This window comes from Myotis myotis, unplaced genomic scaffold (assembly GCF_014108235.1).
Source record: "Myotis myotis isolate mMyoMyo1 unplaced genomic scaffold, mMyoMyo1.p scaffold_m19_p_19, whole genome shotgun sequence".
Classification (NCBI taxonomy): Eukaryota; Metazoa; Chordata; class Mammalia; order Chiroptera; family Vespertilionidae; genus Myotis; species Myotis myotis.
This window is the reverse complement of record NW_023416323.1, coordinates 4336039-4360847: the sequence shown is the minus strand read 5'-3', so window position 1 is coordinate 4360847 and position 24809 is coordinate 4336039. Positions and strand designations below refer to the sequence as shown.

At 53.5% G+C, this 24809-nt stretch overlaps 1 protein-coding gene across 2 annotated transcripts in view; it reads left to right on the top strand.

Annotated features, from left to right (window-relative positions):
- GRIK5 (glutamate ionotropic receptor kainate type subunit 5) overlaps positions 1 to 24356 on the top strand; it is a 55775-nt gene extending 31419 nt beyond the window's left edge. Inside the window, exons 13-20 of one of the 2 annotated variants that reach the window (XM_036346612.1) lie at positions 5515 to 5631; positions 5776 to 5885; positions 6346 to 6519; positions 15531 to 15696; positions 16900 to 17125; positions 19055 to 19183; positions 19271 to 19392; positions 23165 to 24356. In XM_036346612.1, the coding sequence (XP_036202505.1) occupies positions 5515 to 5631; positions 5776 to 5885; positions 6346 to 6519; positions 15531 to 15696; positions 16900 to 17125; positions 19055 to 19183; positions 19271 to 19392; positions 23165 to 23584 (1464 nt within the window). In that variant the 3' untranslated portion in view covers positions 23585 to 24356. The remainder of the gene's footprint in view (positions 1 to 5514; positions 5632 to 5775; positions 5886 to 6345; positions 6520 to 15530; positions 15697 to 16899; positions 17126 to 19054; positions 19184 to 19270; positions 19393 to 23164) is intronic. The other variant, XM_036346613.1, reaches the window with a different exon arrangement.
- The last annotated feature ends 453 nt before the right edge of the window (positions 24357 to 24809 follow it).

The window sequence follows — 24809 nt, the reverse complement described above, 5'->3', positions numbered from 1 at the left end:
GTTGAGCATGGTCCCATGCACTGAGAGGTCTCCGGTTTGATTCCGGGTCAGGGCACATGCCCAGGTTTTGGGCTCAATCCCTAGTAGGGGCTTTTAAGAGGCAGCCAATCAATGTTACATTTCTCTCTCTCTCTCTCTCTCTCTCTCTCTCTCTCTCTCTCTCTCTCTCTCTCCCCTTCTCCTTCCTCCCTCTCTAAAATCAATTAAAAATACCTTAAAAAATAATCTCTCCCTGCTTCAGAATGAAATCTATATCTGACCACCTCTCCCTGCTACCACTTAGCCCCACCCCCAGCATCTCCATGTCCATTGTAATTCACTCTCAACCAACCACCTTCCCCCCCCCACACACACACACACTTCCATTCTTGCCCCTGTGTCTATTCTCATGGAGCCAGATCACATCATGCTCCGGTGGGATGTCCTGTTACCCTTGGAGTAGAATCCAGTCCCCTTACCATGGCCTGCAAGACCCTGCCTGGCCCTGGTCCTGCTGTATTGCATGTTTCATGCCTCCCATTCTGCCCCAAACACCCAGCACTGCAAGTTGCTTCCCACCTCAGGGTCTGTGCCTGCTGCCCCATAGCCCAGAACTTTCTCCCTAGGTCTTCTCACGTTTGGCTCCCACACTTCCTTCCTGTTGGTACCAAGACCTCCCTGCAGTGGGGTGGATGGCAGTCTGAATCGTGCTGCCCTGCTTTATTTTTCTTTGTAGCGTTTGTCACTACTTGATGTTATATGTTAATACTAGAGGCCCAGTGCACGAAATTCGTGCATGGGTAGGACCCTACTGGCTGCCAACCAGGGCCTCCCTTCCCCGGCTGCCAGGTGCTGGCGGGGCCTTTCTTCGTTCCGTGCTGTTCCCTCGTGGTCAGCACACGTCATAGCGAGTGATCGAACTCCAGGTAGGTCGAATTCCGAAGGGGACACTTTGCATATTAGGCTTTTATATATAGAGATTCATTGCTGTATTCTTAAAGCTAGAACTGTGAGTAGCCAGTGCTGGGTGTTCCCAAGTACATGTTGAACAGGTAACTGAATGAATGCATGAACATGGAAGGTGGGGTGAGATGGCAGGTATCTCAGTCCATTTAGGCTGCTCTAGCAAAATACCATAAACTAGGTGGCTTGTGGACATTTATTTGTCACAGTTCTAGAGACTGGGAAGTGCAAGATCAAGGTGCTGGCAAATTTGGTGTCTGGTGAGGGCTCGTAGGCGGCTGTGTCCTCACCTGGCAGAAGGAGTAAGGGAGCCCTCTGGAGCCTCTTTTGTAAGGACACTAATCTCATTCGTGAAGGCTCCACTTCATGCCCTAATCACCTCCCAAAGGCTCCCTCCCAAATACCATCACATTGATTTCAACATGAGTTTTGAGGGGACACAAACATTTTATCTACAGAGGTGGGGGATAAGGCTGCTGAGGTAGGGGCTGGAGGGCGCTGGGCCTCGGGGCTGGCTGAGGAGCACCTTGTCGGGATTCGCTCCCTCCTCTCATCATTTGGCTCTCATTTCTTGGCTCCCTGGGAGCAGAGAGGACTCACACACCTGCACCCTGACCTCAGATGCCCTGAGGGTGGAAGGAGGGGCTGGAGCAGCCGACAGGTGAAGCCCCCTCAGAGTATGAGTGGTTCTGAATTCTGGGATCAACTAGAGCAGGGTCCTTACCTTCATCATGCCTTGGTTTCTTTTCTTTTTTTAAAAAAATATATTTTTATTGGTTTTAGAGAGGAAGGGAGAGGGAGAGAAAGGTAGAAACATCAGTGATGAGAGAGAATCATTGATTGGCTGCCTCCTGCCTCCTGCACGCCCCACATGGGGCACGTACCCTGACCAGGAATTGAACTGGGACCTCTCGATTCATAGGTCAACGCTCAACCACTGAGCCACACCAGCCGGGCCTTGGTTTCTTCATCTGTAAAATGGCATGCATAATTAAAGGTTGCTCTGGGACTAAAGAAGACTTTAGTCCAGGGAGAGAAAGCCCTGGTGCTCTGGGCCTGGGGTAGATGCTGTCAGTGTGAGCCTTTGGACCTGTGTGAGGTTCCTCAGGCCCAGGAAGGGGAGGTTTCTGTCTCAGAGCCTCTGGGAATCGGCTCCCTCAGGAAGTGTGACATTCTTGGGCTTTCAGCAGAGGAGACAGGAGTCCAGCTGGCCCTGCCTTTGAAGGTTCAGTTGCAGAGGCAGAGACACTAACAGATAGTTTTCCAGCTGAGCTAAGTGCTGAGATCAAGGGGTGTCTGTGGGGAGGCATCGAAGGCACAACAGAGGAAGGAAGGCTAGAGGGAGCCCTGGAGGGGTGGGTGGGCCAGTTCTGCAGGGCTGAGTGGGGTGCAGGAGTGGCATGCTCACAGGTGCAGAGGCCAGAAAGTAGCTGGCCCCCGGGGGTGGGGAGTGGGGGAGGAGGGTAGGGTAGGGAGCAGCCAGAGGCCCAGGAATTTGGTGAGGAGCCAGAGCAGCCTTGGTTAGTTCAGAGAGGCTGGACTTGGTCAGAAGCAAGCAGTATGTTGGGAACCTACTCTGTGTAGGCTCTGGGCTGCACCTCTAACCAGATAGGCAAGGAGCTTGTAATTTAGTAGGGAAAACAGTCCATTAATAAGCAAACAGGGTCTCCTCCAGTAGTGCTAAGAAGGATGTAAAACAGGGTAATGGGCAATGAGAAAGAGGAACATGGGGTGGGGCGAGTATGGCCTGGAGGGCGTTGTGGGGAGGGCCACAGGGGTGAGATATGAGCGAAGCCTCGAATGGTGAGGAAGAGCGGGAGGAGTACGTGCAGAAGCCTGAGCCTGCTGTGTTGAAGGGCAAAAAGCAGCCGCTGTGGACTGGAGGCCAGTTGGTGAGGGGAAAGGCCATGAGGGGGAGCCAGTGGCAGATGGGTTTCAGATCATGTAGAGTCTCTTGGCTGTGAAAGGGTTTGGTCCTAGGTGCAGTGGGAAGCCACCGATGGATTTTAAGCAGGGGCCTCCCCCTTTGGATTGGGGGTTATGAGTGGCCACAGAGAAGCCAGCGAGGCTGATGCTGTTGTCAGGAGAAAGACTGGTGGTCTGGACCTGGGGGTGGAGGTGGAGAGAAGTGGGCAGATTGCAGGAGTGCCTTGGAAGCAGAGCCGTTGCCCTTGCCACGGGAGGAGACGTGGAGCATGCGGAAAAGAAGCAGTCGGCCCAGGGTTTGGCCTGAGGCCAGGTCTCAGGAGTGGGTGAGGAGGCTGGTGAGCGAGCCAGGGATGGAACAGAAAGGAGCCGGAGCCCTGCAGGCCTTGGGAAGTGGGCTCCTGAGCGCCTGGCCTGGGGACCCCTGCGTCCTTTGGACCCCTTCTCTGAAATGCCACTGCCTCCTGCTTCTGAAATGGGGACTCGGGCCCCCAGGAGGGCCTCAGCAGGACACAGCTTCCCTGGGTGCATAAAATAATTGGCTTCCTGTATTAGCTGTGATTATTCTCGACAATTCACATGTTAGTCATAAAAGTGGCACAAGAAAGGGGGAAACACTCCTTACTCTCAACAACTAGGGATTCCCAAGGGTATTCTCCGAATCCAGCTGTGTTCTGGGCCCTGCCACATGCCACTGCCTCTGAATTCTCCTTGGGGCTGTGCCACTCTGCTTCCAAGTCATACTGTGGCGGTGCCACCTTTCCCTCGCCCTGGGCTAGTTGTTGGCCTGTGCCATCTCTCTCTCCTCTTGGTTTAGCTTTTGGGTCTGTCCTCTCTCTCTGTCATCACGTTGTCTTTGAGGCCTGACCCTGCATTTCATTCTGGGCCCACGAGCTCTCTCCTTGACCTCGGTTTTGTTTCCAGCCTGTGCCACCTCTCTCTGTCTGTGGTTACCTTTGGATCTGTGCCTCTCTCGCCACCTGGGCTCTGCTGGGGCCTGTATTACCTCATGTGCTGTCAGTGTCAGCTCCTGTGGGCTGAGTGCATATCACCCCTGGGCCAGAGGTCCAGGACCTTGACCCTTTTTTTTTTTTTAATTTTTAATATATTTTTATTGATTTTTTATAGAGAGGAAGGGAGAGGGATAGAGAGTTAGAAACTCTCTATCGATGAGAGAGAAACATCGATCAGCTGCCTCCTGTACACCCCCTACTGGGGATGTGCCCGCAACCAAGGTACATGCCCTTGACCAGAATCAAACCTGGAACCTTTCAGTCCACAGGCCGATGCTCTATCCACTGAGCCAAACCTGTTAGGGCCAGGAGCTTGACTCTTATTTCAGCCCCAGAGGGAGGTCTCTGCTTAGAGTCATTATGCCTGGAAGGGACATCCTGGGCGCTGGGTCCCAGCCCTCACCCCCATTTTACAGAGGCCCATAGATGTGGAAGCCCCTGCCTGAAGTCACCCAGAGCTCAGGGCAGAGCTGGGGATCCCTGCTCCGCACCTGGTCCTTCCCAGCCCCCTTGGGCTATCATGTATGTACGCATGCGAGGGCCACGTGTTCGAGTGTGGGCGCTATGCCTCTGGCAATGCCTGCTCTCCCGTGTGTCTCCACTCCTCCCCACACTTGTGTACAGGGCGTGCATCTATCTGCCTGCGTCTGTGTGGGCGGTGCGTCACTGGTCAGCCTGTGTGGGTGTGGCGTGCTGAGCTCACAGTGGTGGTGGTGTAGACGTGACTGTGCACGGTGCTCACATGTGCAGGGTGTGTGTGTGTGTGTGTGTGTGTGTGTGTCTGGGCGGTGAGGGGAGGATATGAGAAGTGCCAGGTTTTTTCCCAGCTGTGTCTGCCCACAGCTAAAGGTCAGCTAATGTCCACTTTGGCCAGAGCGAGATGGCCCTTTTGGAGCAGGGATTCCAGGTGTGCCAGCCCCAGCCTTCTCTCTGTCTCACCCAGCCCCACCCCCACCCTTCCCCGCATCAGAACTGGACCCCAGCTCCACTCCCCCGAAGTCAGGATCTCAGTTGAGCTGGGCACTGAACCTGCTGCTAGTGTCCACCAGGGGCAGGGGAGTAGAGGCCATAGCTCTTGCCTCTACTCGCTAGTGCCTTTGCCCCTCTGAGACTCAGTTTCCCCATCCACAGAACAGGCTAGTAGTGGCCCTGAGGGAGCTGGTGGGAGGAGTACATGGGTGATCTCTATGCAGTTCTGTCTGGCATGGAGCCTGGCATAGAGGAAGCATGTGACAGATGTTGCTGTTGAACTAAGACAGAAGCCAAGGCCCCCAGAGTGTCCTGAGTGGGTCAGCGTGCAGGCATCTCAACACCAATCCCAGGTTCTCTCCAGGACCCCAGAGTGGGGCGTGAGGGTCAGTGGCAGGTTTTATAAAGCAGCACGTTAGTGATGAACTTGACGGGGGTGGGAAGGACTGAAAGGGGCAGGGCAGCCGGGCAGGAAACAGGCCACAGGAGCTTCTTCCAGCAGATGTGAGGTGACGGGGGTCCAGGCTCCTGCCCCCTCCTGGCCTCGCTCCTGGCCTCATTCGGCTTCTGATATTCTCTCTTAGTTGCTCCCCGTGCATTTCTCCCTGACTGACTGCCTGTCTGTCTCCCTGCCCACCCCTCTGCCCGCCCTGCTTCCCCTCAGCAGAAGGCAGACCTGGCTGTGGCTGCATTCACCATCACAGCCGAGCGGGAAAAGGTCATCGACTTCTCCAAACCCTTCATGACCCTGGGGATCAGCATCCTCTACCGAGTGCACATGGTACGGTTCCCATGGAGACATGGAGGCTGGAGGCAGGGGCTGGACCTGGGCCAGTTGGTCTCATGGGCCGCTGGTGGTGGGGAGCAGGGGTTGGCATTCAGCTCAGGTCAGGGTGGCTCGGGGTCTCACTCCCTCTCCCCACAGGGGCGCAAGCCTGGCTACTTCTCCTTCCTGGACCCCTTCTCCCCTGCTGTGTGGCTCTTCATGCTTCTTGCCTACCTGGCCGTCAGCTGCATCCTGTTCCTGGCTGCCAGGTGAGCCCACGGCCTGCTGCCTGGGAAGAGGGGGCAGGGAGGAGGCCTGAGCCGGGTCCCACGATGACCTGCACATTCTGTCCTCTGTCTGCACATCCTTGGCCTCCACCCGGGGCCTTAGATTCCCTGCACCCTCCTTTTCCCGTCCTGGCCCTGTCTCTGCATTTCACCCTGTGGCTCTGACTTCCTCTGTGGCCCTCTCTCTGGGCTGCTCCCCTTCCCATTCTTTCTGTCTTTCTCTGTTTCTCTGTGTCTCTCTCTGTCTGTCTCTTTCTGCCTCTTCTCTGCGTCTCTCCATCTCGGTGTGTGTCTCTCTGTTCATATCTTGGTCCCTTTTCCCTCCGTTTCCTGTCTCTCCCACATCTCTCCTGATCACGTTGCTCTGTCTCGTTCCTGTTTCTCTCCACCCCCCCTCAGCCCCCTTCATATGCCCCCACCACATCTCTCTCTCTCTCTGCAGGCTGAGCCCCTACGAGTGGTATAACCCACACCCATGCCTGCGGGCGCGCCCCCACATCCTAGAGAACCAGTACACGCTGGGCAACAGCCTCTGGTTCCCCGTCGGGGGCTTCATGCAGCAGGGCTCGGAGATCATGCCCCGGGCGCTGTCTACTCGCTGCGTCAGCGGAGTCTGGTGAGAGGCTTTCTGTCTGCCGCCTGGGACTGGGAGGGGTCACTCTGAGGCCTGGTTGGATCCCTGGCCCCCACTGCCAGCTGTGTGCCAGGGAATGGGGTGGGGAGAGCTGAGCCCCAGCTCTGCCACTCACTAACTGTGTGGCCTTGGATAGGCCATATTTCCTCTGCATGCCTCAGTCTCTTCATCTGGAAAATGGGGATAAGAACGCCCATGGCTCAGGGTGTAAGGATTCAGTGAGGCTATTACATAAAAGTGCTTCTGCTGACATGAGGGGTCACGATCAGAGTGGTACCAGTGCTGTCGCTATCTCAGACGTTGCTCTGGGGCTCACAGAGACAGAATCCTTGAGCCAGGACATCCTTCACTATCCTGAGGCCAAGGCCCAGACAGGGACACCTGGTCCCTCAAGTCCTATGGGGACCCCGTAGCTTGGACAAGCTCTGAGAAGCTGCATGTCAGAGAGCAGACACCAACTGACCCACAGTTTAAATTTTTTAAAAATTAGTTGGCAACATGTAAACATTGGGCAAACTCACTCACAAATCCAGATTTCTCTTCTAGAAAATTCAGCTCTGGTGGCGCTCAGCTGGCATCTCCACCTGGCGTTGCTGTCTGTTCCTTCGGCCTCGTCCCCTCTCCCCCTCCAGTCACATCTGGCCTGGCCTCCACAAGCACTCGAGTTTGCTCCCCGTCTTCCAAGTAGCACCTGGACTTTGTTGCAGATCATATAACTCTCCTCACCTCCTTTCCCTCATTAGACCCACAGAAACCCAGGGAGACTGCTTAGGGAAGAGCATGTTCTCCTGGCTTGTTCGAAGGCAGACCCAGAGAGGAGTGATTTACTACAGAGCATGCATTCGGCTAGAGGCAGGGCTGGCAGGGCCAAGCTGGCCCCAGTGCCACTCACCAGCCAGCCCCAGCCCTGCTCTCTAGGCCCCTGGTGACTCCTCCAGGGCCGTCCCAGGCATCAGGCCTTCTCACGGAGCACCCCTTCCTCGCCTCCTCTCAGTCAGAATTCCTGCACAGGCACTCGGTCAGGCACTCAGGTGAAGAATCAGCCCTCGAGAGGCAGAGGAGCCGAGAATAAATAAGTGAACAGATACATAAACACAGGGACGTCATATTTCATGCCAAGCGTATGTGCCAAAGATATTGTCTAATTCCCAACTTGTTTAATTCAAGACTAACCGTAATGGTAGCAGGTGTTTCTCTCTCCCAACTCAGAGGGACTAACTACCAGATGGCCTTGTTTGCCATTCACTTGGTCCACTGGCTTCGAAACTTTTGAGTACTGATGGCTTTTTCCCAGCCTTTTGGGATTTGCTTCATTTCAAGTCTTCTACTCTGTATTTGTTTCCTAGTGCTCCTGCAAAAATCACAAATTTAATGGCTTAAAGCAATGTAAGGTTCTGGAGGTCAGCAGTTTGAAATGGATCTCACTGACTAAAATCAAGGTGCCTGCAGGCCGATTCTTCGCAGCAGTTCTCAACTTGTGGGTCAAGAATAATGAAAATACATCCTGCATATCAGATATTTACATGACGATTCATAACAGTAGCAAAATCACAGTTATGAAAAGCAACGAAAATAATTTTATGGTTGGGGTTCACCACAACATGAGGAACTGTATTAAAGGGTTGCAGCATTAAGAAGGTTGAGAACCATTGTGGACTCCGGGAGAGCCCATCTCCTTGTCTTTTCTAGCGTTTAGGAGCCACCTGCATGCTTTGGCCCGTCACCCCTGCCTCCATCTTCAAAGCCAGAGCAAACATCTTCAAGTCTCTCTTTTTGTCTCTGACCTCCTCCTGCTGCTGAGGACACCGATTTCACTGGGTCCACCCGGCCAATCCGGGGTTATGTCCCCATCTCAAGACCCTTAACTTCATCATCTGCAAAGACCCATTTACACTGTGAGGGAACATACAAGATCCAGGGATTGGGGTGTAGACATCTTGCGAGGGGGGCTTCCTTCTGCCTACAGTGCACCCCAAGTGAAAGTCATTAGTACTTTCAGTGTAATGACGTATGAGATGCACAGACACTGGTAGTGAGGAACCAAACCCGACGCAGGGAGAGAGCAGTAGAGAACGGGGTGCTTGGCGGGGGGAGCCCTCTGAAGAGGTGACAGGCTGAGTCGTAAAGGCTGAAACAGGCATCTGTGCCACGGAGATGGAGGTGCACTCCAGACAGGCCTGGGGAGGCACGTGTGTGAGGAGGTGGCTGGGAATCAGGGACCTCCTCTTTGCAGGCCATTTTGGCTTCCCCAGCTGGGCAGTCCCCGCCCATGCCCATCGCTGTCACCAGGAAACCCCCAGTCACATCTTCCCTCCCTGGAGCCTTTGACCTGGCTCACTCTCATTTCACCCTGAGTCTTCCCACACATTGGCTCATTCAAAAGATGTTTCCACAGGTGGTTATTATCTTCAAAAGTGACCCTGGCCCGATGGTTGGGCAGGTCAGGGCCAGAGGTGGGGCGGTGGGTGCAGGTGCCAGCACCCTGTCAGACTTGGCTGCCGCCTCAACAGCAGCAACCGGGCCAGGACCCACTGCCGGGGCTCCTCGTCACCAGTGTCCAGTGGGGCCACAGCCACCTACAGCCACACCAAGGGCTGGTCAGTGTTCGGCACAGCTCCGCCGTGGAAGTCAGTTTCTGAGCTGAGTCAGTGGTCAGTCTCTCCCACGGTCACTCCAGGACATGGGTCTTTGGACCTTCCTCTTTCCTACTTTCTCATCAGTTCACCTAGGCAGGCTCCCAGGCGTGTCTTTGGCTGCTCCTTTGCCACTGTCCTCAGCTCCTCCTCAGGTCCAGTTGCTCTTTCCTCACGCCCTCTGGGCAAGAAGCCCCCAAACCTCAGATCTAGCCAGTATCTGGATCTCCACTGGGGTCACATGGGACCCCTTTATTGATAAGCCCAATACCCCCTGTTCCCACCTTCCTGCTAGAAACCCTTTGCTGAGTCCTCCCAGTTTCCACCTGCATCTTTGGATCCTGTTTCATTTCACCCTTGCATCTCATGGCTTTCCTCCCTCCACATCAGTGACGTCCTGTTTACAACAAATGTTTTCCACCCCGATGAATTTCAAGGGTAATCTATCTACCTATACATGTGATTTAAAACAAAGCAATAAAACGCCCTAATTATAATACAGAAGGAGAAAAAGGGGAGTGATTTATGATAAAACAGCTGGCTAGTGAAGCATAATAGCTGGGTGGGAGATGCTAGAAGACTGGCTGCAACAGTCAGGTGCCTGCGTGTAATGCGAATGTGTAGTCACAGGAAGTGAGGCCATTTAATAGAATTATTTCAACACCTGAGACGATACTGAAATAGTCGGTGAATGAGTGTGTTTGTACGAATATAAAGGTGAAGGTGGCGGTTTATGGATGCAGCTGGTCCTAGTGTCTTGACTTGGTGACTCAGGTACCACGGGCAGGGCTGTGCTGTCAGAGATGCAATTTCCCAAAATGGTGAGCAGTTCTTGGCAAAGTTTCAAACAAAGCAGCACCGAGTTCTTCCTCAATCTAAGTAATAGGTGCATTTCTAGAAATTTCAGTTTTACCCTAGCCCCCTGGTCAGCAAACCGCGGCTCTTTGGCCCCTTGAGTGTGGCTCTTCCACAAAATACCACGTGCGGGCACACACGGACAACGCGATTGAAACTTCGTGGCTCATGTGCAGAAGTTGGTATTTTGTGGAAGAGCCACACTCAAGGGGCCAAAGAGCCACGTGTGGCTTGCGAGCTGCAGTTTGCCAACCACTGCCCTAGCCAGTTTGGCTCAGTGGATAGAGCATAGCCCATGAACTGTATGGTCCTGGGTTCGATTCCGGTCAAGGGCACGTGCCTCGGTTGGGGCTCATGTGGGAGGCAACCAGTCGATGTTTCTCTCTCTCTCTGTCTCTCCCCTTCCTTTCCACTCTCAAAAAAATCAATGGAAAAGTATCCTTGAGTGAGGATTTTTTTTTAATTTAGAAATTTTAGTTTCTATTGTAACATGTAAAAATACTTTGGTTTCTATGTAACGAGGAGATAGGCTCAGATAATCATGGTCCGGATTTTCCCTGTTGTGGAGACTGGGCTGCATTGTCAGACACCTGATCTCGGCCACTGACACCAGGGGCCCCCTCCGTCATTTCGACCATCAGAGTGCTCCACACCTAAACAGGCAGCTTCTGAGGGGGGCCCACTGCCCTGTGCTTCCGGGGCCATATTACCCACCCTGCTTGGATGCCCGATGGCCTCTTTAAAACTCAACTTGTCCAAAACAGAGCTCACATCCTTACTCTGAAATCAAACTCCCCATTGGCTCCCCTGCTCTGTCACAGTGAGTGGCCCCTTCTTCTCACCCACTCCATCCCACCACCGGTCAGCCATGCTGTATTTTCAGGGTCTAGGTCAGTGATGGCGAACCTTTTGAGCTCGGCGTTTTAAAAAACCCTAACTTAACTCTGGTGCCATGTCACATATAGAAATTTTTTGATATTTGCAACCATAGTAAAACAAAGACTTATATTTTTGATCCTTATTTTATATATTTAAATGCCATTTAACAAAGAAAAATCAACCAAAAAAATGAGTTCGCTTGTCACCTCTGACACACGTGTCATAGGTTCGCCATCACTGGTCTAGTGGTCCTGGTGTCTACCGGGCACTAAATAATTTTGTCTTATGTGAATGACAACGTTGCCCGGTGTGGTGGGTTCGGAGAGACTTGGTTCCCGGAGAGGAAGTATCAGACTGGGTCTATGTGTGTTGGGTTTTGATTTTGGTTTGCAGGAGGCTGTATTATTCCTCTCTTATCCTCCTCTCCACCCCACCCCAGCGCCTTGCACAGTGCTGTGCATGTGTGCTCAGCAAAGGGCAGCTGCTGTTTTCATTACTTTTTTTTAAATAATAGTTTATTGCCGAAACCGGTTTGGCTCAGTGGATAGAGTGTCGGCCTGTGGACTGAAAGGTCCCAGGTTCGATTCCGGTCAAGGGCATGTACCTGGGTTGCGGGCATATCCCCAGTAGGAGGTGTGCAGGAGGCAGCTGATCGATGTTTCTCTCTCATCGATGTTTCTAACTCTCTTTCTCTCTCCCTTCCTCTCTGTAAAAAATCAATAAAATATATTTTTTTAAAAAAATAATAAAATAATAGTTTATTGATCTTTAGAGAGAGGAAGGGCGAGGGAGAAACATGATGCGAGAGCGCAACATCGATTTGCTGCCTTCTACAGGGGTGGGGGCGTCGAGCCCACAACCAGGGCATGTGCCCTGACCTGGAATCAAACCAGCAACCTAGGGCCAGGGCTGTTTTCAATATTACCTGCTGGAGGAGGTGCGGCCTGGAAGGCCCTCTCAGAGCTGTACCATCTGCAGGAAGCCTGGCCTCTGTCCCAGGTGGTAGGACAGAGAGGGCCAGGTAAGAAAGACTGACTGCCCTTGGGCCCCGTGGGCACTTGCACAGATGTAACTCTCACCAGCCCTGTGAGGAGGGCCCACAATTGTACTTACCTCACTGGTGATCCCCGGTCCGCAGCTAGGCAGTGATGGAGCCAGCTTTGGGGATTTTCCAGAGACCTATTAGTGATTTCTCGTTTAGTTCCATTGTGGTCAGAGAATATTCTCTGTAGGATTTTAATCCTTTGAAATTTATTGAGACTTGTTTTGTGGTTCTCAATACATTCTTTCCTGATAGCTATTCTGTGTGCACTTGCATAGAAGGTAAATGGCCATCAGGGCCAGTAGGCTGATAGCATTATTCAAGTCGTCTGCATACTTGCTGATTTTCTGTCTACTTGTTCTAGCAATTATTGAGAGAGGCGTGTTGAAATCTCCACCTGTAATTGTGGAGAAATTGTATCTATTTTTCCTTTTAGTTGCATCAGTTTTTGCCTCGTGAATTTTGAAGCTCTATAAGTAGATGTGTAAGTGTTTAGGATTGTTGTCTTCTTGATGAATTGATCTCTTTCTCATTATAATGTCCCTGTTTATTCCTGGTAACAGTCCTTGTTCTGAAGTTACCTGTAATATTGATATAGCTATGCTTTCTTATGCTTAGTGTTTGCAGAGTATATCTTTCCCCCATCCTGTCACTTCCAACCTCCTTATGTATTATATTTAGGCCTTGAAGCAGGGATTGGCAAACTTTTTCTTTATCAGACCAGATAGTAAATATTTTAGGCTTTGCTGGCCATGCAGTCTCTGTCGTAACTGCTCAACTCTGATTGCAGTGTGAAAGCAGCCTTAGACAATACACAAATGAGTGAGTGTGGCTGTGTTCCAATAAATCTTTATTTATGGACACTGACACTACAATTTGGATTTTATATGTCATGTGTCATGATATATGACCCTTCTTTTTGCTTTCTTTTAAATTATTTTAAAATGTGAAAACTATTCTTAGCCTGTGTACCAAAACAGATGGCAAGCCAGATTTGGCCTGTGGGCCATAGCTTGCCAACCCCTGATTGAGACCTTTCTTGTAATTGTTGGTATGGTCAGGTTTAAATCTGCCAGCTTACTGTTTTTCTTCTATTTGTCCCATCTGTTCTTTGTTCCCAATTCTCTCTTTTTCCTCCCTGCTTTTGGATTTATTGAGATTTTTAAAATTCTGCTTTATCTGCTCTTGACTTACTATACTTCTTTGTTTTATTTTTTTATATGCATCTTTTATTATTACAAAGTACTCTCAGGTAACATTATACCACTTCACAGAAGATGTCAGACCCTTACAACAATGTGCTTCCACAGCTCCCTCTCGTCCTCTGAGCTACTGTTGTTATGTTTTTACTTCTGCTTATTTTGCGAACCCCACAGTACATTCGCTGTGTGTGTGTTTACTTTAACCATAAATGTCTTTAGAGAAATTTTAAGAATGAGGAATATGTCTTTTATATTTACCCACACATCTACCGTTTCTGATGCTCTTCATGCCTTTATGTACTTCCAAATTTCCATCTAGTATTTTCCTTTTACCTGAAGAACCTCCTTTAGCATTTCTTAAAGTGCAGGTCTGCTAGCAATTAATTCTCCAAGCTTTTGTTTGCACGAAAAATTCATTAGTGTGTTTTATTCTTTGAAGGGTCTTTTTTCTGAATGTGGAATTCTGGGTTGGCAGGTTGCTTTTTCCTTTCAGCATGTTGTTGCATTGCCTTCTGGCTTGCACACTTCCTGACAAGAAGCCTGTCACTCTTATCTTTGATTCTCTGTGTGTAATATATTTCCCCACTCATGGCTGCTTTTTCAGATTTTCTCTTTATCACTGGTTTTCAGCAATTGGTTATAATGTGCCTTAATGTGTTTGTGTGTATGTCTGTTTATTCTACTAGGATTTATTGAGCTTCTTGAATCTGTACCTTTGTTTTTATTAAATTTGGAAAAAAAAATTTGGCCATTACTTCTTCAAATATATATTTTTCTGTTATTCCTTGTCTCTCGTCTTTCTGGGACTCCAGCCACACATGTAAGATCACTTGATATTATTCCTCAGGCCACTCAGGCTCCGTGCTCATGGTCAGTCATTTTTTCCTTTCTGTGCTTCGTTTTGGATAGATCCTTTCACTTTCTCCCAATTCCCTGTTCCATTCTACTGCAGCGTCTGATCTGTGTAATCCCTTGCAGTAAAATTTTCCTCTTCGGTGTCGTATATTTCGTTTGTAGACGTTCCTCTCACTTCTGTCTTATATCTTCCACCTTCCTCTGCATTATGCTCATGTTTGTATTTATATCCTTGAGCATTCTGATCATGTTTATAATAGCTGTTTAATGTCCTTGTCCTCTCTGTCAACTCTGGGTCTTTTCAATTGAGTGATTTGACTCTTGGTTACAGTTTCCTTTGCTTTTGTGTATCTGGTAATTTTTTTAAAGCCTCACCCAAGGATATGTTTATTGACTTTAGAGAGAGAGGAAGGAAGGGGGGAGAGAGAGAGAGAGAGAGAGAGAGAGAGAGAGAGAGAGAGAGATAGAGATAGAGAGAGAGAGAGAAACATTGATATGAGAGAGAAACATCAATCGGTTGCCCCCATACGCACCCCGACCAAGGAGCAAACCTGTAACTTTTTGGTGCATGAGATGACGCTCCAACTGAGCAACCCAGCCACAGCTATTTGGTAATTTTTTTATTGGATAACACACATTGTGAATTTCACACTGTTTACATCGTTGAAAGTATGCTTCAAACAAGTCTTAGACTTTTTCTGGCAGGCAGTTAAGTTACTTCTAGATTATTTTTATCCTTTCCAGGCCTGTTCTTTTGGTGCAGGTTTAGCGTGGCCTCTATTCTAGGGCTAAGCTGACTCTATTTCTAATGTGTTGTCCTTTGGGGTCTCTTCTGAATGTCTCATGAATCCAGTGAGATCTCTCGACTCTGGCTGGAGGGAGCTCAAAAGATTTGCAGCCCTGGGGATTGTTCTCTCTTTGAAAGTTGTTCTGTCTGGAATTTCACCCTGTGCGAACAGACTGATATTCAGCCAAAGACTCAAGGGGACCCCGTGAGACTTCTGGAGCCCTCTCTGTGCAGCTCTCCCCTTAGGCACTCTATCCCGCAAATCCCAGCCGTCTTGATTTCTGATCTCCATCTCCACAATTCAGCGAGACTGCCAGACTGGGCTTTCCTTCCTGCCTGGCACTGCAGTCTGTGATTAAATCCACCCGCAGCCTTGGCAATGCCAAGGCTCGCTTCATTTATTTATTTTCCCTCAGGGATCACAGCCCTGTGATGCCTGTTGTCCTATGTATTTAATTGTTTTTCTATATTCTGTCTCTGTCTAGTTTTCTAGTTTTTCTTGGTGGGAGAATACTCCCAGACCACCTTATTCTCCTGTATCTGGAAGTGGAAGTCTCTAGAAGTGATATTTAACCCAGAGAGTCTGGCTCCAGAATCTAGGCCTCCAGTCTCCCACTAATCAGCAGTCACTGAGCCTTCTAGCTGTCAGGTCCTTGAGGGGCACCACCAATGGGGGCCCATGGCCACGGGCAGAGTGGCAGGGTGACTCCAGCTTGTAGCTCACCCCTCCCACCCCTTAGGTGGGCCTTCACCTTGATCATCATCTCCTCCTACACCGCCAACCTGGCCGCCTTCCTCACCGTGCAGCGCATGGAGGTGCCTGTGGAGTCGGCTGACGACCTGGCAGACCAGACCAACATTGAGTATGGCACCATCCACGCTGGCTCCACCATGACCTTCTTCCAGGTGGGTCCCCAAAGCTGTCTGGGCTTGGTGTCAGGGTCCCCACCATGCATAGCAGCTCAGGGTGGGATTGGGCGGGACCTCCTGGGTCAGAGGACCTGAATGTCCTGAAAGTCCGGGAGGCCAGGGAGCAGAGGACACGCTCGTGCTCTCGTGAGGAGTCTGCTGCCTGGCTGGGGAACTGGACTTTCACCCACGGAATAGGGGAAAGGAAGCAGGTGCGGGATCCAGTGCCACATCAGTGCCGGACAGGCCAGTGGGGTCCTGGAGGCTGCGAGGGTCAGGCCTGGCGAAATGGGCCAGCGGAGAAGAGGGAAGGCCCTTCAAGGGGAAGGGAGCTTGTCCAGTGCGTCTTGGGTAGTGGGAAGAAATCAAAAGGAAAGCAAGCCTGGCGAGGAGGTTTAGGTGAGAACTGCAGAGGCCTTGAATGCCAGGGTAGGGCTGAGATTGGACCCTGTGAGTGGGGATGTGGGAACGGTTGAGGGGTAACCCCTTTAAAAGCTGGACGTTCCCTCTGGGGCAGTTGGGGGTAGACAAGTGGGCTGGAGAGAAGGCTGGAGTTGGGCAGTGGCCGCTGGCTGAAGGGGTAAGCAGCTGAGAAGGAGCGGGTGAGTTCCCAGGTTTCTTAGGTGGGTGGCGGGACCAGCTCCCCCAGGTGGGAGGCCATTGGAATAAGGTTGGAAGGTTGCCGAGCCACAGGGCAGGGTCTGTGGGGTACCAAGGAAGAGCAGAGTCTGGACCTCAGATCAAAGAGGGAGATGTGGGTGCAGGAGGGCGGGCGTCAGGTGGTCGGGGCAGGAGTAGTCATTCCCAAAAGGTCTATAGGAAGTAAGCTGTCCTATTCAGCATGGACTCAGGTCTTCCTGAACCAGACTGGACCCCCGGTAGAGTTGAGGGTTGAGCATCTACTCCCGGGTTCTATGAGTAAGGCCTGGGAGCACTGGGAAGCCAGGGCTGGTGTTGAAAACTAGACCGTGACCCCTTCTTCCCAAGTCTTTGGTCCTTGGGGTCTCACTGGCTGGGGAGTGTGGGGTGTCTTGGACCGCACCTTGAGCAGTCTGTCCAACTGGTTTCTCCTGTCTTCCTCTGCTCTCCTCGCTCTCTCTCGGGTTGAGGGAGACTTGCTGGAGGGCAGGGGACAGGGTTCAGGGGAAGGGCAGCGGGTGGAAAGCCCCTCATCTCTCCCCCTTGTGCCACTCTGTCCAGAATTCACGGTACCAGACGTACCAGCGCATGTGGAACTACATGCAGTCGAAGCAGCCCAGCGTGTTTGTCAAGAGCACAGAGGAGGGCATCGCCCGCGTCCTCAACTCTCGCTATGCCTTCCTGCTCGAGTCCACCATGAACGAGTACCACCGGCGCCTCAACTGCAACCTCACCCAGATCGGGGGCCTCCTTGACACCAAGGGCTACGGCATCGGCATGCCACTGGGTATGTGGTGGCAGGACTGGGGGCTTGGCAAGCAGGCCGGGGACAGGCTGGGTCGGCTGCGGGGCCTCCTGGCTGTAGGGCCGTGGGCAGGTGACGTCACCTTCCTGAGCCTCTGCGCCCTCAACCTGTGAAAACGGGCCTCGGAGCAATCCGTTCCAGCCCCGCAGGGCTGCTGGGGGTGCGGGAGACTGTGCAGGTCAGCACATGGCAGGAGGTGGCGCCTCCCCACATGGCTCCAGGGCCCCTCGAGGGTGAGGACCTGGTTTCATTACTTCAGATTCTCTGCACCAAACCCACAGCCTGGCTCAGAATAGGTGCTCAGAAAATGGCTGATGGATACTGCTGGCTGGGTGGAGGGGCAGAGGGAGGATAGAAGAATGGGTGGATCGGCCAGCAAGACTTAGACATGCTTTTCCAGAGCTCAGTGCTGGAAGCTCACCACCAATATTGCCACCAAATTTGGGCATTTTAGCTTTTAAACCTCTTCATATGCTGATGACTGCTGCGATAGTCACATATTACTGTTTAACACGTTACCCCCAATCTTAGCTGCTTCGTAGCAGCGTCGGTACTGTGCCAGGCAAGCAGTGTGGCCTGGTGCTTTGCGGGGACAGGCTCTGGAGTCACTGACCTGGATTCAAATGCCTGCTCCCTCTGCCCCCAACTCAGCTTCAGTGTCACCTGCCCTGGGGCTGGTAATACCTGCCTCACAGGATCACTGTGAGGCGTGAATACTATTCTATAAACCAAGGTTCTGGCACATAGTAGGTGCCTGATAAATGCTAAGCAGCCCATTCGCCCATATCCCGAGTTCCTGGCACTGGTCGATGCTCAAGACGTATTGCAGTGAATGAAGAAATGAGCACAGGAGAGGGTAGGCGTGGGGTGGTTGGAGGAGACAGGTGGTCCAGGGTTGGGCCATGCAGAGGAGAGGTGTGGCTGGGGGTCTTTTGCCTGGCCGTGTGCAGGTGTGTGCTGGATGCTGGATGCTGGAACAACACAGCGGGGAGCTGGCAAGCTCCGCCCTCCTGTCCTCTGCTAGGGGCACAGACAGCAAACCGACAGTGAACACAGCTCTATAATGTGATGTCAGGTGGTGACAACTGCTCTGAAGTAAATTAAGGGGAAGAACTGACGGAGTAGAGCGCTTTGTGTCATTTTAAATAAAGTCCGTTAGAGAAGACCCCTGAGGAGGCACCACATGAGCAGAGCCCTCAGTGCACTTAGAGAAGGAACATCCCAGGCAAAGGGAAAGTTCCCGGGGGGTGGGGGGCTGAGGGGGTTCTCCTGGAGGACTAGCCAGGAGGCCAGTGTGGCTAGACCTGAGGGCTGTGGGGGCGGCGGAGCCCCAGTGGCCTGGCCAGCGGCTAGACCAGCAGTTCTCAACCTGTGGGTTGCGACCCCTTTGGCGGTCGAACGACCCTTTCACAGGGGTCACCTAAGACCATCCTGCATATCAGATATTTACATTATGATTCAAAACAGTAGCAACATTACAGTGATGAAGTAGCAACGAAAATAATTTTATGCTTGGGGCACAACATGAGGAACTGTATTTACAGGGCCAGAAGGTTGAGAACCACTGGGCCAGACCATGTAGGCCAGGAGAGGACTTTGTCCTCACAGCCCCAGGAAGCCACTGCAGAGTTTTAAGTATGAGGGAGGCATGGTCTCTGTTTACTGAAATTGTTCCTCTGGCTGCTGTGTGAAGAAGAGCCTGGCTGGGGATGAGAGGGGGCTGCAGGGAGGGACCACTGACCAATCTGACCTGGGGTGCAGTGGGCGTGGCTAGGCATGGTTGCAGGGGAGCAGTGGTCAGACTCAAAGGTGTACAGGGCAGACCCTGGGGACATGGTGGAGACAGGGAGCAGTGGGGGTCTGGTGGGCAGGGCTCGGGCCCCATGGCTGCTCGCCCCATGTGCCACCCAGGCTCGCCGTTCCGGGACGAGATCACACTGGCCATCCTGCAGCTCCAAGAGAACAACCGGCTGGAGATCCTGAAGCGCAAGTGGTGGGAGGGGAGCCGGTGTCCCAAGGAGGAGGACCGTCGCGCTAAAGGTCAGCCACCTGCATGCGTGCCCCCGGGAGACCCTTCACAGCCCCGTGCCCGCACAGTTCAACCCCTGGCTCTCCCCTGACCCCCAGGTCTGGGCATGGAGAACATTGGCGGCATTTTTGTTGTGCTGATCTGTGGCCTCATCATTGCTGTCTTCGTGGCCGTCATGGAGTTTATATGGTCCACGCGGAGGTCAGCAGAGTCTGAAGAGGTGAGGAGGTTGGCAAAGGGTGTGGGGTAGCAGTGGCGTCCAGCTTGGAGGGGCATGAAGACTGTAGCACTGGGAGCCACACTGGAGGGAAACAGGCCGTGAGGAGGGGCCGGGGAGCCAGGGAGGTGAGGGGGTCTGGGAGAGTTCAGGGGTAGAGGAGGTTGAGAAGAGGAGAGAGCAGTTTGCGGGGAGAATCCACAGGCATGAGGAGGGCAGAGGCAGCGATGAGGATGCCGGGGAAAGGAGTGGGAAGGGGCACAGCGAGAGGATGTGGGGGAGGCAGAGGTAGTAAAGCAAGAAGAAACGAGGAGAGAGAGGCGAGGAGAATGCAGCTGAACGAGCCTGGGTTGCTGACGGGTCTCCCACTATGTCCGGGGCCTCGGGTGCTGCCAGCCCCATTCCTCCATTGCCAGACTGTTCCTGCCCCTGCCCTCCCAGCCTGTTCGGACCTTCCCTCTCCCTGCCAGCCAGCCCTCCTCCCATCCTCACTGTTGGCTGATGACTTTGCTTCTGCTCTCCTGAACAAGTGCAGAGACCCCTTCCACATCTGGCTGCCGCCTACTTTCTCCACGGCCCTGGGAGTTACTCCATGAAGGTGAAGGTCCAGGCTCCTAGCTAAGGCCCCATCTGGCCCCATCTCCTCCCCTCTCATCTTCCCCGGGACACCCCACAGCAGTTCTCTCCTTGCCTCAGCTTCATCCGTTCCCCTCTTCACTGGATCAAGGCTGCCGGCAGCATACAAATGTGCTGTCATTTCTCCCATCTTCAAAAAACCCTCTCAAGCCCACTTCCCTTCCCAGCCAGCAGCCACGCTCCTCTTCCCTGACAACCCTGAGACTTGTGTCTCCCTGCTATTCCCAATTCCTCTCCTCCCATTCACTCTCGGACACACTTCAGTCCAGCTGCTGCCTCCACCTCTCCGCTGAAGCCACTCTTGTCACCAGCAGCCTCCACGGCTGAAATCCAGTGCCGGAAGCTCTGGCCTCATCACACGTGAGGTAGCGATAGGCTTCAGCCCGGCCCATCATTCTGTCCTCAAAACCCACTCTTCCCCACCCACCTCGCTTTCCTCTACCTCCCTGGCCACTGCTTTGTGGGAATTCTTGTGCGCGGGCCTAGGATTGCCTCTCTCCTTGGTGATCACATCAGCCTCATGGTAAGACCCTCCATGCTGTGGACTCCTGTGTTAGTTATTGCCATGTGACAAATTGTCCCCAAATTCAGCAGCTTAAAACAGCAAACATATCAATTCAGTTTCTGTGGGTCAGGAACTGGGAGCAGCTTAGCTGGGCTGTTCTGGCCGCGCAGGGTCTCTGCTGAGGTCATGGACACGATGTCGGCTGAATGCTCTGCTGGGCGGGAGGAGCCACTTCTGGGATGGCTCTGCCTCAAAATGTCCCTGTAGCTTTAAAAAAATTTTAAATTGATTTCAGAGAGGAAGAGAGAGGGAAAGAGAGATAGAAACATCAATGATGAGAGAGAATCATTGATTGGCTGCCTCACACTGAGTCACACCAGCCAGGCATGCATGGCTGAACTTGTGGATTTTAATTTATGGAGGTGATTGAGTGAAGACACAGAGAATCCGATGCCATTGAAGGAATATTTTTATTACATTTTCCAAGAGAAGGGGGCCCACCGTGCCACACAGGACCACATGGGGAAGCACAAGGTTTGTGCAGAAGCAGAAGAAGGTGGCGGGGGTGGGGTGTCATGGGACTAGGCCAGAGCCTTTACTAGGGTTTCTGAAGGAAGACAAGGCAGGGCAACAGCTTAGAACTGGCTGGTTTGGATCATGTCAGCCGGCTCTGGGCTAGAGGAGTGGTCTCCAGTTGTCTGGTGCGTGGTCCCAGGTGAGTTAGGGCAGCTTGATGTGTGAGAGGTACATGAAGGGTGTGGGTGGGGGTGTGGACTTGGGATTGGCTGGTTGGCATGTGGAAGGTGGGCCGGTAGCCCTTTGCTATCTACCTCTAAGAATTGGCTCCCTCTGAGAAGGGCAGTCTCTCCCTGGTCAGCAAGATTTTAAAGATATCAAAACATCCTAAGATACAGAAAATAAAGAGCACGACTAGCACGCACATGCACATGGCAGCTGGCAGGAGGCCCCAGTTCCTCGCACAGGGGCCGCCACAGGGCTGTGTGTGTCCACGGCGTGGCAGCCGACTTTCCTGAGTGAGTGATCCGCGAGCCGGCAGAAGCCAGCATGTCAGCTGACCTAGCGTGTTCTGTTGGTCATACAGCAACCTGGATGCAAAGGCAGAGCGGCTGACACAAGGGTGGGAACACCAGGGGATGGGATCTTGGGGGCTGCCTACCTTAGCCTCCAAATGTGTATCTCACAGGGACCTCTCCCTGAACCCAGGGTTTGTACTGGACATCTCCACGTGGATGTCTAACAGACACGTAACGCAGGTGTCCAATATGGAGTTCCTGCCCACCCACCAGGCAACGCCGTCATTCTGGTTGCTCAGGTCAAAATACGTGGCATTACCCTCCACTCCTTCCTCTCTTTCCCACCCTCTATCTGATCTCTTGGCAAGTCCTGTTGGCTCCACCTTCAAAATACTATAACCCTTTCTCGCCTCCACAGCGGCCTCGGTGCCTCCCTGCTCTTGCCCTTGGCCTCCCTGCAGTCTAGTCCCGTGGTTGGCAAACCGTGGCTCCCGAGCCACATGCGGCTCTTTGGCCCCTTGAGTGTGGCTCTTCCACAAAATACCGACTTCTGTGCATGGGCCACCAAGTTTCAATTGTACTGTACGTGCACGCCCACACGTGGTATTTTGTGGAAGAGCCACACTCAAGGGGCCAAAGAGCCGCATGTGACTCGAGAGCCGCGGTTTGCCGAGCCGCAGTTTGCCGACCACTGGTCTAATCTCAACACTTCCATGATCCTGTGAGAGCACCGCATCCCCCCTGGCAAGCTCTCCACTGGCTCCCATCCGACTCAGAGTAAAAGCCAAGTCCGTAGAGTCCTCTGGCCTCCCATGAGCTGGCCCCATTGCTCCTCTCACCTCATCTACCTCTCTCCCCCTTGCACACCCCATTCTCCTGGTTCCTGAACATCCGCCACTCTCACCTCCGCACCTTTGTCCTGCTGGGCGGCTGCTGCTTGCTCTCCCTCCAGGCTCCAGGGCACACCTCTTCTCTATGAGTTTTCCCTACCTGCCCCTTGTTGAAATTCAGCCTCACTCCCCACCCACACGCCCCACCACTTTTGCGGACTTTATTTTTCTTCAAAGCACTCACCGGCTCACATACCACCTGCGTTTGCATCTTTCTTTCTTTCCTTTTTTTTTTTTTTTTTGCACTCGCACACTGGAATATAACCTCCACAAGGGCAGGGACTGCTGTCTGGTTCTCTGCTATATCCACGGCCCAGAACAGTGCCTGGCACACAGGAGGTGCTCAACATATATGCCTAGCAATGATGATAGCATGAGTCAGAGGCAGGAGATGGAAGGACTAGAGGCAGAAAATTTAAAATGAAAAGAGGAGAGAGAGGAAGTGAAGGGCAGATTCAGGAAGAAGCCCACGTAAGAACGGAGAGGGGAGAGAAAAGTGGAGAAACTGGAGCAGAGAGCTGGAGAGGTGAGAGGAAGGAACCAGGAGGGAAGGGAAAGGAGACGAAAGGCCTGGGGGTGGGGCGGGGAGAAAGAGGTGAGGAAAGCCGGTGGGGCGGGGTGTGGAGAGGAGAGGAGTGGGTGTGGAGAGAGGCTGGCGAATGGGTGGTGGCGAGGAGAGCGAGGGCCGGTGACCCCCTCGCTGCCCGCAGGTGTCCGTGTGCCAGGAGATGCTGCAGGAGCTGCGGCACGCCGTGTCCTGCCGCAAGACGTCGCGTTCCCGCCGGCGCCGGCGCCCGGGGGCCCCGACCCGGGCCCTGCTCTCGCTGCGCGCCGTCCGCGAGATGCGCCTCAGCAACGGCAAGCTCTACTCGGCCGGCGCCGGCGGGGACGCGGGCGGCGCGCACGGGGGCCCTCAACGCCTCCTGGACGACCCGGGGCCGCCAGGCGGGTCCCGGCCCCTCGCCTCCACCCCCTGCACCCACGTGCGCGTCTGCCAGGAGTGCCGGCGCATCCAGGCGCTGCGGACGTCCGGGACCGGCGCGCCCCCGCGTGGCCTGGGCGCCCCTGCCGAGGCCGCCAGTCCGCCCCGGCCGCGACCGGGCCCGCGCGAGCTCACAGAGCACGAGTGACCATGGGCAGGGCCGTGCCGGCGCAGGGACGGGCCCGCCCCAGGCTCTGGACGCCCCACCTCCCCTGCGATCGAAGAACAGGACTTGTGCCCTGGCGGCCGGTCGCCACGATTTTGCCTTGGGTTCCGGGTGAAGTGCGAGCCCGCTCCGGAGCCTGCCTGCGCCCCCTATTGGAGTCACCAAAGTGTGCGGCGGACCCCGCACTCTGCCCCCCACTGCGGACATGAGGAGCGCAGGAACTGAGAACTCCAGGGGCCGGGGACTACGGGCTTATCCCCGGAAGCGGGGAGCAGTCTGCCAGGAAAACCCTGTCCTGGGACTGCTCAGGCTCCCAAGACTTGACGCAGCTCCCCACTTCTGGAGGAGGGCCTCTGGGCAGATGGGTGTCCCCTGGCGCCCCTCGCCTCTTTTTTTTCTCTCTTTTTTGGGGGGAGAAACTTCGGAATTTCTATGAGACACCCCCCAGGGAGCGGGTCAGTTGGGCCCTCATCCCTCCCCCTGCCACACCCCAGTCCCGTTGGAATAAAAAAAGAACAAAACCCCCAAACCGGGGATACCCCGAGTTCATTTCCTGGGAGCGTGAGGGCATTAAAGGCTTGGACCGCCCAGGGAGTCTGCTCAAAACCACAGACTGGATGGTCACTTTTGCACTCTCCATCCTTGGCCCTGCCCACAACCAGCAGGTCAGCCCAGGTCCCGGCAGCTGGCCCGTCTCCACTGACCTCTCAGGACAGAAGGAGGCTGCGACAAAGACCCGGAGACAGATGGAGAGAGATGCGGGAGTCTGGAGAGGCGGAGACACCAGGAAACACGCGGAAAGACAGAAACCAGATGGGGCTGGGGGAGGGGAGGACACGTGAACTGTTCAGTGCGGTGGTGCCTGGGGGCCGTGTGCTGGTGGTGTGTGCCTAGGCAGGGATGATTGGCGACGTTGCAATCATGCGCATATGTGTGTGTACATACATCCATGAGGCCATGCTCAAACGTCTGTGGCTGACCCAGTGTGCCTGCTGAAAATGTACCTCCCAAGCCCCCAGAGAGGGAGGATAAATCCCCGCAGAGAGGGAAGAGGGAGGGTCTGTTTTCTGTCCCTCCCTCCCTCGCCCAGCTGGAGGTTTCTGTGGAAACTGCAGCGGAGAAAGGACGAGTGAAGGTCACACAGCGAGAGCCAAAACAAGGCCGAGTAGGAGGGGAGAGGTGGGGGAGAGAGAGAATGGGAAGAGAC